The sequence below is a fragment of the Pyrgilauda ruficollis genome, unplaced genomic scaffold (assembly GCF_017590135.1).
Source record: "Pyrgilauda ruficollis isolate IOZ18807 unplaced genomic scaffold, ASM1759013v1 scaffold3, whole genome shotgun sequence".
Taxonomy (NCBI): Eukaryota; Metazoa; Chordata; class Aves; order Passeriformes; family Passeridae; genus Pyrgilauda; species Pyrgilauda ruficollis.
In genome coordinates, this window is record NW_024524377.1 from 23844429 (window position 1) to 23859096 (window position 14668).

The window sequence follows — 14668 nt, forward strand, 5'->3', positions numbered from 1 at the left end:
AAGGAGAGAAATGAGGAGCGGGCTGAGACGATTTGGGGAAATGCTTGCAAAATAAGCATCATAAAATAAAAGCAGAATGGAAATAGTTAAGGTTTGCTAATTATCATTACTTGGGATCACAAGGTGTTTGAGGTGATGCCTGGGTGCTCCTTACATGACTTTACATGGAGACAAAGATCTGTAGCTGAGTCCTCCCGTTCTGTGCCACAGCTCATGAACTGTATTTAGGTTACACGCTGGCAGCTTTCACTGTTTCCCAGAGCATCAGGTGTTCTTCTTTGATCATAAGGGCTGTGCCCTCCTTCCTATTCCAAATTATCTTCTTTCTAGCAGTTCCTTCTGCACCATAAGCCAGCCACACTATTTCAGGGTCACGGGAAAAAGGTGGTAAGTAACATTTATTTTTGGGACCAAAATATTCACCTGAAAAGACCAAGGTTATAATAACTGAATTTTAGCTACTTGTATTTATTTTGCAAGGGTAAAAAGCTTTTGTTGAAGGGCAGGAAAGTCCCCATTTCTCAAAGATACTTTCTGAGTATTCCAAAACACTTTTAAAATGGTATTGTCACTCAACTACAGTTCTCCTTACTTGTGGGCTTAGTACTAGTCCTAGGTTTCAGCTAGACTGAATCCTGAGAGGAGAAGAGCCTCCTGATTACCTCAGTAAATTAGAAACACTAGATACGATCTTCAAACCAGAAGGCAAACATTTGCTTGGAGTGGGACTCTGCTTCCCAGTTCCCGCACTCTATGTTACTTGGGAATCTCAAGCTGAATTCTTGTTCTACCTGTTTGAGGTACTTTTGTCCAGTCTGCACCTCCAAAAAGACCAGCAGAAATTCAGCAGGTAAAGGTAAATTTGACTGAGTTTGGAAGAGTATTCAGAACCCTGAAGAATTTTAACCTCAAGACTAATTAGCTGCAGCACCTTTGTCTTGTTCAGCTTTATTGCCTCTTACCAATGAACCTTAAACTGACAGAACAGAAGCAGATAATGAATTTGAAACCATGCACAGGGGTACATGAGGAAGGCTCTGTGAAAAGAAGATGTGGCTGTTATGATTTCAGAAAAGAGATTTCCAGAAAACTGAAGTCCATGGAGAAGCCATGGACACAGAAGGCCCCTGGAAGTAACTGCTCCAGCGACCTTCATTAGCTCTCAGTACCACAGAAGCAGACGATGAGGCACTCGAGCTTTCAGACAGCAGATATGGCTTGTGACTGGGCCTTTGGAAAGATTTCCAGCCAGGTGGTCAGTAACTGTTAATGAAAAACTGTTTATTTCATATCAAAACTGACATTGTAAAAAACCAATTAAACCCAGAAGTATTACAAATATTTGTAAAAAGCAGTAAAAAGTAAAAGCACCATGATTCTGGCGCCAAACCTTTGCTTCCATTCACATTTAATGTTTCTCTCCTTGTTTACACTCATTAGAAAAAGGTGAGTAAAGCCAAAAATAAAAATCATAATTAAAAAAAAAAAAAAGGCAAGAAAAATCTGAGAGCTGGGGTTGTTCAGCACAGAAAAGAAAAGGCTTTGGGGGAGACCTCACTGCAGCCTTTTAGTAACTTAACAGGGTTCATAAAAAGCATGGTGGGACTTTTCATATGGGCAGATAGTAATGGGTCAAGCAGGAATGGTTGTAAACTAATATTGAGCAGGCTTAGATTTGGTATTAGGAAGAAATTCTTTACTCGGAGGGTGGTGAAGCACTGGAACAGGTTGCCCTGGGAGGTCTGGATGCCTCATCCTTGGCAGTGTTCAAGACAGGCTGGATGGGGCTCTGAGTAACCTGACCTAGTGGGTGACATCCTTTCCCATGGCAGGGGGATTGGAACCAGATGATCTTTAAGGTCCCCTTCAGCCCAACCTATTCTATGACTCTGTGTCTGAAAAGTCATGCTAAGTTTGCACAATGGAGAGTATGCATCAGATGAGCTCAACAAAAGGCTCATATACAGTTTAACCCTAGAAGTAAATGAATTTTTTTCCTCAGAAAACTCTGGACCAAACAGCAGGAGTTGCCCAAGGTGTGGGCTACTGAAAAATGTCAAAGAGGAGGAGTTCATTTATTTTCTGTCCTTTCCCTGACCTCCAGCCCAGGGAAGTGTCTGACAGCTACTCCTGCAGATTAATAACCTACTTGCTTCTAAGAGGACGTGTTTGATAGCAAAGCATCGTATTTTCTGAAACTTCCTGGAAAACAACCAGGTTAAATGCTTACCTGTAATTGATAATCATCCCTCCAGCTGGGTTTCACGCTGTGCTGCCCTTCAAAACGTCTTTGGATGCCCCTCTTACAAGTGGAGAGCAAAGGACTAAATTACACTAGAAGTATTTTTATCTAGATGTACAGACATATGCAACTGTCAGACAGATCAAGGTAGGTGAGATGCTAAAAGCTTCCAGAAGTTTTCAATAAAGAGAGAAAGGAACATAGACCTTGTATTTACAAGGAAAAAAGCTACAATGTGAAAATTCTATTTGCAGAAATAATTCTGTCAAACATAACTCGATTCATACCTACATACTACGAACTGATCCACAACAGAGACCATTTTTTCAGCTATGACAACTGTCTAATCACTCAAACCCTGTGACCCCAAGATGCCACTGTCATACTGAAGCAGACAGAACATGATCCAGTTTTGACCATTTGTAACACAAGCCCAGAATTTGAACCTGTCCTGAGCCCTTTCTCAGTGCTCAAGAGCTGTTTCTTAACATACATCCAAACACTACAAATTACATCCATCATTAAACACCTGGTACAACCTGAGTGACCAAAGCAGCCATGGGCATCACTTCTTCACTGTCTTCCAACTTGACCATATGGTTTTTCAAAAATGCTTAACACCACCCCAGTTCCTTCTGCCTTCAATTCATCCCCTGCAATGAGTTACCTCTGGATATGTCTCTCTTCATTAGCTACAGAGGGAGTATAAATGGGCAGGCTAGAGTGCTCACCTGACTTCTAGATGCAGATGTCAGGAGGGGAATCCTACCCTCTGTCTGTCTGACATAAACAATCCTAGCAGGTTCCCCAACAGCGCAAGTGAGGCATGTTGTCCCAGAAGTGAAACTCAGCCAGCTGGCATCAGATGAGCCCTACAGAATGTCCTGCTGCAAAGTCCACTGAGGCTGCTGCACTGTGTGAGCACAAGGCAGCAAAAAGCTAAAGGGATATTGGCCTGTCTCGAAAAAGTAATTTCATTTTATGTCATGACACTGAGAAGTAATTGTGCTCAAAATAACTGGTTTTACTGCCTAAATACGTTTTTAGTACTTGAGCATCCAGGTGGATTCAATTGTGCTTGCAATTTTGCAGACATTAACGAGGGAGACCAAATGACTGAGGCGGGGAAAGAACAATGCTGCACTCCTGTGAGACAGCCTGACACACGGACTAGAGCACAGCACAAGCTCTCAGGAGCCTCAAAGTCTAGACCTGTTTTGACCACTGACTGACATATGTTGTAAAGCTAAGCATGGAAAATAAAACACAACTGTTCTCTGTGTTTTTTACAAAAATAATACTGGCTGAAATCTTCAACAAGTGTAAACTATCAAATAACAGAAATCACTGACTCCAAAAGAAGCAGTATTACAAGCCAAATTTGGTCAGCTTTTAAGAATAAGAACTTCCTTCCTGAGCATCTTTTCCAAAAGCAACATGTGACACAGCATGAATATAAGCAACACTTGAACTGTTACAAAACACATTACAAATAAATTACTTAAATCCAGAAATATTATTCTGATGAGCTAAAGCACACTTAGAAGTTGTATTTTTATGTCAATAACTGTTTACAGAATCATAGCCTTAACTCCAAAAGCCATTTCACTCTTCACACAAGTTTTCATAAAGAAATAATGTACAAGGCACACTAAACACTGTTGGGCCAAACACATTCTACAGTTTATTACACATATTACATTCTTAAATAAAAATGCGTCACATAACATTTTTGCATAGATATCTTACAATATACCAATTTAAAAAAGAATTATGAAACAGACCAGTAACAAAAATAAATTTTTTCTTCATTAATAATTTTGTAACATTAACATACCACCATCATATAATACAAATAATATTTTTAAATCTTAAGACTTTTTGTACAGCAAAAAAACTGACAAAGTAATATATTTATATATATATATATATATAAAAAGCTTAAAAAAAATAAAATGTCAAAAAAAGGCAGAACTGAGGGCTACAAGATTGGGTACTTCTGTGATATATTAGAAATACCAGAGTAGGCCTGAGAGAACGTGACCGAGGGCATCTCCGAAATGCACTTGTCAGACACATCTGGTAAAAGAAAAATTATAGTGCAAAATGAAAGTCCTTCAAGCAATGTTGTTTGTTTTTTTGTTGGGTTTTTTTTTTTGGTTTTTTTTTTTTTTTTTTTTTTCCATAGGGAGCATTCATACATTTTGTTGTCGTTGTTTTTGTTGTCAAACAAAAATTCCCCAAACAAAAATCTAATGTGTGGTTGAGAGCAAGAAAAGTTTCAAAGAACAAAAGGGAAAACAGGTCACTTTGAAAAGCAAAAAAAAAAAAAAATCTCAGCCTGCATACTTATTTTTTAACTAAATGAGCAGACATGCCAAACTAAGGCCGTGTTTCCAAGAGAAAAGCTCTTATGGTTTATATGCAGTGATTTCAAAACCAGGTACTTAAATTGGTGCAAGAACCTTCCTGTAGAGGTATCTTAATTAGTTGAAGCATTTCTTACACTTCAGCTTAACTGCATAGGATGCCAATGCAAATTTGATCCAGGCAATCACACAACAGGTGCAGCTACAAAGTGATTTAGCTAGACTGATTTTAATGTAGGACAGCTTCCCTGGTAGAGACATGGCCTTGGTAACAAAGTAGTGTTTAAACCAGTGTTTTGATCTACTTCAAGAATCTGACAGGTCTGGGGATTTAAATACAGAGTGATGGGTAAAACATTTGTTGCAAAACATAAAGATCAGCCCTTCAGCCATCAGGCCTTCCAGGGACTGCATGTTAGCTTTTCATTTCCCCGAGAGCCCAACAATAAAGGCTAAAATTCCCATGTTTCTGTCCATTCTAGTTCCCTTTAGTGTGTACATGCGAAACCCTCATCCCCCTCCCTTCCCACCTTCCCTCCCAATCCCCAGATTTGCAGCCTACTCATTCACAGTACACAGCAACATGTATTTCCCAGCACTGTTGAAAACTTTCCCACAGAAGCTGACATGATTCCTAAAATGCAGTGGCAACAGCAAGTGCCCTCCTTAAATGAAAGCAATAGGCACAGTTGGCTACTACAAACTGTAAGTCAGTAGCTCAGTTTGCTCTTCTGTGTAGGTATATACAGCATACTGATGTACATCCACACCCACACAGAGACAGGGTGGAGAACCTGTTTTCTGGCAGTATATAGAAGTTAGGACCAAAGCACTTAAAAAAAAAAAAAAAAAGTCATCAAAGCTTTCATTTTGAAAATCACAGATTCCAACTTCAATTATTACACCAAAAATGCCATCAACAAGCATTAAGGAAAACTATAAAACCCTGTTTCTAAAATGATGCCTGCATTTGAAAGTTTTCAGGTAGGGAAACTCATTCTTGAGGTGATAAAGGCAGTCTACTCCCCATCTTGACATTTTTATGTATATAATTTATATATACAACTATATCATTATATATATAACTTATATAGCACAAGTATTCTCAAGATTTCTTCCTCTAAGGGAGAACTCTAAGGAAATTCTCAGCTTTACAAACACAGATCTTAGTACCTGGTAGGCCAGATCCTACAGTCCTTGCAATGCTAAATCTTGCCACTGAAGCCTGTGCAGAGCTGTGGAGGAGCAAGACTGCAGTATTCATCCCTAAACTATTAATAAAAAGAGACTCAAGTGTGACAAAAAGAAGAAAAATATCCAAGCCTGACCTGGAAAAGATCATTCACAAGGGTGTAGTTTAAATGCTAATGAAAGACAGGTAAGACTTGTCAATGTTGGGAGAAAAATATTTCTATTTTTTCAAGACAAAGTTAAATAGATATTGTCAAGCATTGTTTGTTTGTTTTCTTTTTTTTTTCTTGGTATGTAGATGTCTTTACAAGTGCAATTCTATCTGAAATCAGCAACAAGTATTTTAGAAGTTCTGGGTTAGAGCATTGCCCAGGATATGAAAGCTCAAAAACAGTCTTACTGGATGGAATGACAGAATGTGCCAAGTCCTGAATGAAATCAAGAGCAAAAGCCCCTGATCCACTGAGTGCTGGCCTTGTAACATTAAATTATTTACAAAATTTTCCTCTTTTTTTAAATTTAAAGACTTTGACATAGATTTAGAGAAGAGGAAGGGAAACACTTAAGGAAGTTGGACTTCATCAGCTTTGCCAAAAGTACCAATTACCACCTCTTTTGTATACAGACAAATAAAGTGTGTTAAATAGGAGGAGCAACCTTTATATTAGATACAAACCCCAAATTGTCTAGGGTCAGATAAAAATGAGGGAGAAAGGCAGATTCTGCAGACATCAGAAAGGTCACAACTAAGATATACTCAGTCACTGCAACAATCATATTGATCTACTCCATTGTAGCTATACACCCTAGTGATTAGTTACATTTTAATGCCTGAAGTTAAAACAATTTCGAAAGCAAGGACTGAGGGATCCTCTTGTATTCAGATTCTTCTTCCCCATCTGTGTTTGGTCAGTGCTTTCCACACATTAAGTGAAAATGCGCTACCCCAAGAAAAAAAAGCAATTCCAAAAAGTCTGAGGAAAATAAGAATGAATGAAAAAAAATGTTCACCTATCACATGGGTCTTCCCATGTGATAGGTGAACAATCTATCCAGTCTAGCAAACTTGTTTCCATAATATCTGGCTAGTCATTGCAGCTGTGACACATATCAAGGTATGATGTTGCTTCTAACTGGTTTGCTATGGGTTTGGGTTCTTTTAAGATTTCTTCCTTTCTAGGTCTCCCTCATGAAGACACCTTATAAAGTTTAAGAAGGATGAAACTCTCAGAATTTGAGAAAAAAACCTACAGATCTGCCCTACAGTCTGTTTCATCAGCACAAGACTATGAAGAAATAGAACCAGTACACATTTAATAAGTAAGAGCTGTGAAATGAATCATAGAAACACAGAAAAAATAATATTGGAAGGTACCTAATAATATTGGAGGTCACCTAATCCAAGATTCAGTGCTTTGTTTAGTGAGATCAGACTGCTCAGGGCCTCGTCCAAGACATTGAAAGAATCTAGAAATTCACTTCAGTTGCTAGTTTAGCCAGGTAATGTAATTGTCTAGACTGAGTTCTAGAGACTGAAAAAGAACAACTCCGAGATAATGAAAAATACTCTGGATTTTGCCATCCACTTTTAGAGCAATCTCTATAAAATATATCTGATATTTTATGTTGCTCTTTATCTTCTAAGGGGAAAACCAAACAAATAAAGAATAAAGATGCATTGAAATGCTGTTTTAGTATAAGAAGTGGCTAAAATACAGCATCATGTGTCTTCATATTTGATCCAGTACAAATGAAACAATACATTTTTTAGTTCAAAGTGATCCATCAATGATCACATCGAAAAAAAACAAATTTTGCTAGCCAGGCCTCAAGTTGGTGGTACAGAAGTATATTTTTATAAGCATATTTTTATGCACAGATTTGGCAAATTTGATTAGAAAATTATGTATAACAGTGCTTCCTAAATTATTTTTTATTAGTCAGTTTTCAAAATAGAATCTTGACTTTGTCTCATATAATGGAAAAATCCAGAATAAGTATATTTTATCAACACTGTCACATACAAAGCACATCTTGACCTGGAATACTCTGTCTTGGTCTCCCCAGTCACAAAAACGACTGACATATGGGAGCAAGTCTAGCAGAGATTCCCCACAAAGGTATTGGAACAAATGATGGATGAAGAGAGGCTGAGAGACGTGATTCAGCCTTAGGAAGAGAAGGGTAAGTGTAGATCTTATTGCTATCTCCAAATACCTAACCAAGACTGTGGAGAAGAAGCCAGACTCTTCTTGGAGGTGCACAGTGGAAGAGGCCTGAAAACAAATTTGAACATGAAAAAATTCCTACTTCACAGAGAGGTGTTTGGAATTTTTTTTTACCATGAAAGTGGTTAAATATTGGAACAGCTTGGACAGAGAGATTGCAGAATTTCCATTCTTGAGGATATTTAAAACTCAGCTGGATACAGTTATGAGCAACCAGCTCTAGCTGGAAGTTGGCTAAGATGGCCTCTGGAGGCCCCTTTCCACATGCATGATTCTGTAATTGACTGTTCTGATCCAAAATATTATTTAGCTAATCACAAAAACTCACATTTATTTTAGTTGCTTCCTCTGTGTACACTATTTTGTGAGACTTTTAGCTCAATCTGTTTTCATCCTATAGTTCCATAACCTTGGAAACCACTATCTGATTTTCTTATAATGGCTTCTCTTTTGCAAATAGGCATAAATCTCACATTGAAGGAAACAAGGTAAAACTTCTCCTTTCTGCAGCTGGATAACTGTCCTCAACTGTCACCAAATTTATGGATTTGCTTTACACAGAGCCTTTCCTCTTTAGTCTGATTCTACTCATAATTTACAGAGAGAGAACAACTGTACAACTTTAGCCAGGAGACACAGGCCCAAAAAGGAACTAACTATAACAGATTACACAAGTTTGAAGCGTACAGCTTAAAATATCCACAATGAAACAAAACTTGTCATTGTAAAAAAAAACAATCCTGGAATGTGTCACTAATTATGCCTTTTATAGACTTTGTCTATAAAATACCAAAGTTATGGTTCAAAATTTTAGTAATGACTATGACACTTGCATATGAGCACCCAAAAACTGAAGTCAAGAGATCGACTGGGTACACCATATATACAGGCGAAAGATATCACCCTTTTCAAACATAAGAGGTGGTTCTGAAGCCCAAATTTTGGCTTCAGAGTTCAAGACCTGCTACAAAGCCTGAGAATTTTGAAGTCTCTGTTTTACCCCCCTTTTTTCTATGTTTTTTAGGCTATTTGGATCCAGGATTTAGATGTAGGCCTGCCTTTTGAACAACGTAAAGATATATTTCAGCATTTTTTCCCCTGGGGCCCTTGTTCTGGTATATTTAAATAAGATGCCAACAAGACCGTAAATGACAACTGGAACTAAAAGACAGTCTTGCTTGACTTTTTCTAATTTAAATAGAGTCTGGTGTTTAAACCATCACTTAATAGTTAAGGTTTGTATACTACTGATAGCATGCCTAAAGGCAGGTGTGTTCAGAGGGCAAAGGAGGATATTTATACAGATTCACAGCCAATGAATACCATAGTGGAGAATTTGAGAGCATAAATTTTAGGACACTACAGTAAGGAAATTCTAGGATTCTCTTATTTTTTTTTAATCTAATGCACTCACTGGATGCTCTACAGCTTCACACAGCTGAGGTTTCAGTTCCCATTAGACATCTTCCTGAGGGGCAGCAGAGGGGCAGCACCAATCTCTGCTCTCTGGTGACCAGTGACAGGATCCAAGGGAATGGGATGGAGCTGTGTCAGGGGAGGTTCAGGCTGGACATTAGGAAAAAGTTCTTCACCCAGAAGGTGGTCAGATGCCAGAAAAGGCTCCCCAGGGAAGTGGTCACAGCCCCAAGCCAGCCAGAGCTCAAGGAGCATTTGGACAACACTCTCAGGCACATGGTGGGATTCTTGGGATGTCCTGCGCAGGGCCAGAAGTTGGACTTAATGATCCTTGTGGGTCCCTTACAACTCAGGACACTCTGTGATTCTGTCATCTGGCAGGATGCTCTATTTGCTCCAACACAAATTGGATTCTAGGGCCCTCAGTCCCAGTGAAACAGCTGGGTGGAATGGCCATAATAAGTATGCAAATACAGAAGTAGAGAAATACGAGATTGTCAGCAAGCAGTGCTCTGCAATTTTTAAATGTATACATATATATATATAAGCATATATATATACACATATAGAGTATAGTTAGTTTAAATCTTTGGAATAAATTCAATTTTTCTTCTCTCTTTCTTTCTGACTTTCTTTCACTCTCTCTCATGCTCTTATCATGAATATTATATCATCGCCCCTAAAAGATGGTTAGATTTTGGTCCATATTTCATGCCATATGGGCCAGACATCGTATTTCTCCCCTGTCCCCAAAGTGTTCAGTTGACAGTCACAGTGTTTTGTGAAAACTGTGAGGAAAACCAGCATCTTTTGAATAAATTCAATCTCTCACTGGAACCAAAGGTTGCAAAATGCTGAGAATTCAAGTGCCAAGGATCCCGGTGACAGCTCTTAAAAACATCTATTGAGTTTCTTGTTTGCTCTTTTTTCCCCTTAGAGTACAATTTTACCTCCCAAAACATAAATTAAGGGAAATATTTAACAGTCAATGAGTCAAAACAGTCAAAGAAGGGCAGTTGGCTAATACATTATAAAAGAGCAGCAACCCTTTGTGGACCACGCGCTATTTTGTTTAGTTTCTAGACACATCTTGTAGGGATGGTCCGAGAATATACAAAATATACAACCTAATGACGGCCTGCCTGCTTGCATAGGCCATTTTCATGGTCCTAAATGCAGTCTTTGGAGTCAGGGCCAGTGCCAAATAGGTTCAAATACAAGTTATGGCAATACATTTTTTAGGGTTTTTTTTTTCCTTTTGTAATGAAGACTTTAATCCGCTTTGAGCCAAAGAAATCAAACTATCAATATGACGGAAGGGTGAGCATGAGACCTCCACTTCTCCTTGATGATTCACACCGTAGGCCAAAATGGACCTCTAGGTTAGTGATACTTTGGACCAATCATTTGGAAATGCCTCACTGCTGTATGTAAAATCCAATCCCTTCCTTCACCGCTCACATGGTTACATTTTTTCATATAGGAGTGGGCTACAGCATCAACTTGATGAACAGAAAAGCAGGACTTTGATATTTTCTTTAACGGGCTAATGCTGAATGAAGCCATTGAACTTGGAAGAGGTCCTTGATTTCCTACTCAGAGACTGGAGTAAGATTTTTGGCTTGGGAGTTTTTTTCTGTATGTAAGATGCTCAACAAACAGGTGTAAATTAAAACGTCTGCAGGTGCTCTTTACAGAAACAAAGGGCTAATGTTTTAAATTGGTTAATAGAAGAACTGCAAGAAAAAGCAACATAATTCACCACTAAATCACCGTGGGTTGTGACTAATCTGTTCACATGATGTGGAAGGAATCCTGTAGTCATGCCTGTGTGGCCAGTCCCAGACTGATATCCAGGTGAAGACAAGGAGTTCTGAAGATCACTTGTTTGTGGAGAAAAAGAGAAAAAAGATTTAAGCTTCCAAACAAGCTTATAAAGTCTTTTGTTCAAAAAATAAACAAGAAGTCCTAGCTATGGCAATAAGGTGTGGCTTACAGAGATATTAGGTGCTGTATCTCAGGGGTTTATCCCTTGGCTACTTAGCCATCGTGGCAGCAGCTTCCAGAGTCCCTAGTGCATATGTTGTGCAATAGCCAAAAAAAAAATTAAAATAAAAACAACCAACAAAAATATAATCCTCCATGAAGTCTACATAAACTCAGGCCAAAAAGAGGATGTTTGTGTCACAAGTGTCACTCCACAGTCTACTGCCATTAAGGCCACTGGTATTGACTTAAAAGGATCTCAATAGCTCAGTTCTGGGAAGAAGAACCAAAACCAAGACAGGTCAAAGTGTCTGTGAGAAGTCTGATGCACTGAAAATTAGGAATTCTCAAAAAAGAACAAAAAAACCAAGAGGTTAATTTTGGCTACCAAACTGGGATTTGGTTTTCTAGGTCATTGTTTTCCCCCCATCTATTTAAAAAGAAAGTTAGTGCTACAAATAGGCAACTTCAAGACGACATATTCTTCTACTGAGTTGCACTGAGAAGCAAGTTAGATAAGCCCCTCTTACTGCCGTCCACCTGCAGGGAAGCCTCCTTTGATTTCCACTGGCAAAAACAGGAAACAAATCCAAGAGGGATGAAGTACTGTAAGCAATTGTTCTTTTTCACTGACTTCACCTCTATACCATTTCCTTGCCTGCATCTTATCCCATCCAGCTGGGGCAAGGCATAAAAGAACCGATGTAGGTATTGAAGTGTAACTGGGAGCATGACACTGTGAGCATGTGGTCCCTGTACAGAGGACTGTACGGGATCAAGTTCTCTTCTCCTGTAAGGTAGCACGTTGTAACTTGAGTTCCACTTTCATCTCACAACACTTAGCCCAGATGACATCCATGCCAAGCTGACTGATATTTAGATGTGTCTCTTCATGTGGAGGGCGAGGTGATCCGACCTGGAAAAACACCTGCAACATAAAGGAAGCAGGAAATGAAATAAGTATAGGATTTTGGAAAACAGGGTTTCTGCTCCTTCCTTGCTATGTACAGGAGAAAATATATATCCCAGTTTAGAGACATTCCTTGAGCTATCCATGGATCACCACCAAAGCCTGTGTGATCGACCTCTGTGACTACAAATAGGCAACTACCCTGGCTCCTCAGCAGCTGAAGAGATGACTTTTATCCTTTCCCCATTTCTCTCCCTCTCGCTTCTTTCACTAAGTCAGATATCAGGGAAGAGTGCTCATCTATGCATCTGTACTATAAAACCAAATATTTAGTATGCATGTGTTTGCATATTAAATAAATAAATAAAACAAATCAGTTTTATTCAGAGCACCATTTTTAAAAAAACCAGCTTTCTCAAGTGCTCACTCCTTGCAAAAAGCACCAAAGAATGATGCTAGTTTTGAAAGCTGAATTCTCATTTCTAACTCCAAACTGGAAGGAAATATGGCTCAGAGTTTGGAGGCTGACAATCCATCAGGCTTCATATCTCTCCCTTCCTCTCAGCTGGGAATCTGGGTGGTAATATGTGGATTCTGATGAATATTACCTCCCTGAAGAATGTTGACAGAAGATATTATGCCTATTTTGTAAGAATGACAATTGTAAGACAGAGAAGGCAAGGAAGTCGTAAATCACACAGGTGTGGTAAAACCAGGGGGAAAAAAAGAAAGCCAGGATTTGAGCTTTCAACTTCTGTTCTTTATCCACAAAGACTTTTCCATCCCATAAGAAAACATAATGTGTTGTCATTCTGAACACGTAGGTGGATCCTGATGAGACAGACTCCATACCCATTAGATATGGGATTGAAAACACCAGTCCATTACACCCACCATCACAGTGTCATTTCAGATACGTATGGCACCAGAAAGCAAACCACAGGAGAAGCAGGCAGTGGTTCTGGCTGCCTACCCCACAACCCTAAAATGGAGCCTGTCACAGTGGCAGGACTCAGACACACTCAAAAATTAAACTTCTACTAGAAACTTCAGTTGAGCATTTAAAACCAGGAGGTTTTCAAGTTCCCTGCAAATTCTGGCTTACCTTCTTTCCACTTTAAGCTACAAGATACTGGCTTATTTATTTTAAAAACATTTACCACAAATATCACACCAACCTCCATATACCTCTGGCTTTTGAGTAAACTGGTTCTGTAGGCTCCAAGAACACTAGGAAACACTGCTTACAGAACTGATTTGCCTGGCATGTCTTTTCAGTGCTCCACAGAACTAGAGTATAAAGCAGCTGCCATTAATGGTCTGAAGAATATCCAAATTGCTTCTTGTGAGAATCAAGATAGCTCATATATGGGTACCGAGTGTATTTTTTAAAAAGCAGTCGTTGAGTGTTCTGTAGTTTTCAGAAAGAAGAAGCAGAAGAATAAACTGAACAACTCCTCCAAAAAGCCAATACTGATAGATAAAAAAAGAACAGTCAATCTAAATACCCAAAGGATAAACACCCTAAGCAGAGAAAGGCTGAGAAAGAGAAGAACTATAAAAATGAAAGTGTTTTAAATAGTTAGGGGACCTTTTCTGTCCTGCTAATATTCCACTACACATGTGATCAGTTAACATCTACACACAGAGATGAGTGATCAAGAGGTACATTTTTAAGACAAAGAAACCTTAAAACAAGACACCTTCCACAAGAAAAGTCATTTACTCATCTTCTGTGAATGAGCAATGAGCATACCTCTGCTCAAGTCATCTCTTCTCTACTTGCAGGGCTTACAGGAGAGTTAATACCTTCAGAATAGCAAAAATGAGACTTCAAAACAGGATGGAGGAGGCATTCCCCCAAGGTCCTACAGAGGCACAGCAAGACACACGTGAATCTGACAATGGACACTGGGCTTTCAACACACCAGGCTCTGCACAGCTAGAATTTTCTAGCCCTAGAGTGACAAAATACATCCTTGGACCAACGTCTCTCTCATCAGTCTTAAAACTGAGAAAGCAGCATGCTCTGGCTACAAAGGGCTGCCAAAACAAAACAACAGCTTGAGTGGCTGCCAAAAAGATATGCACCAGCTGGCACTTCAGTCTAGGACTAGTCGTAAGACCCCCACCCAAGCACAGCTTTTCCTCTCCAGTAGTCTCTTTTACAGATGCAATCCAGGAAAGTGTATGCTGAGTCACACCATAGCCAGATCTGTTAAAATTATAGATTCAGTACATTGCTTCACATCAGTAACTACCGTATTAGCACCCATAATATTTTTATAGGTAATAAAATGGTGCCATATTTGCTAGTTTATAGCTA

At 39.0% G+C, this 14668-nt stretch overlaps 1 protein-coding gene across 1 annotated transcript in view; it reads right to left on the bottom strand.

Annotated features, from left to right (window-relative positions):
* Positions 1-5162: 5162 nt before the first annotated feature.
* Positions 5163-14668, bottom strand: part of KLF7 (Kruppel like factor 7) — a 65414-nt gene continuing 55908 nt past the window's right edge. Inside the window, exon 4 of the mRNA XM_041473347.1 lies at positions 5163-12360. Within this exon, the coding sequence (XP_041329281.1) occupies positions 12309-12360 (52 nt within the window). The 3' untranslated portion in view covers positions 5163-12308. The remainder of the gene's footprint in view (positions 12361-14668) is intronic.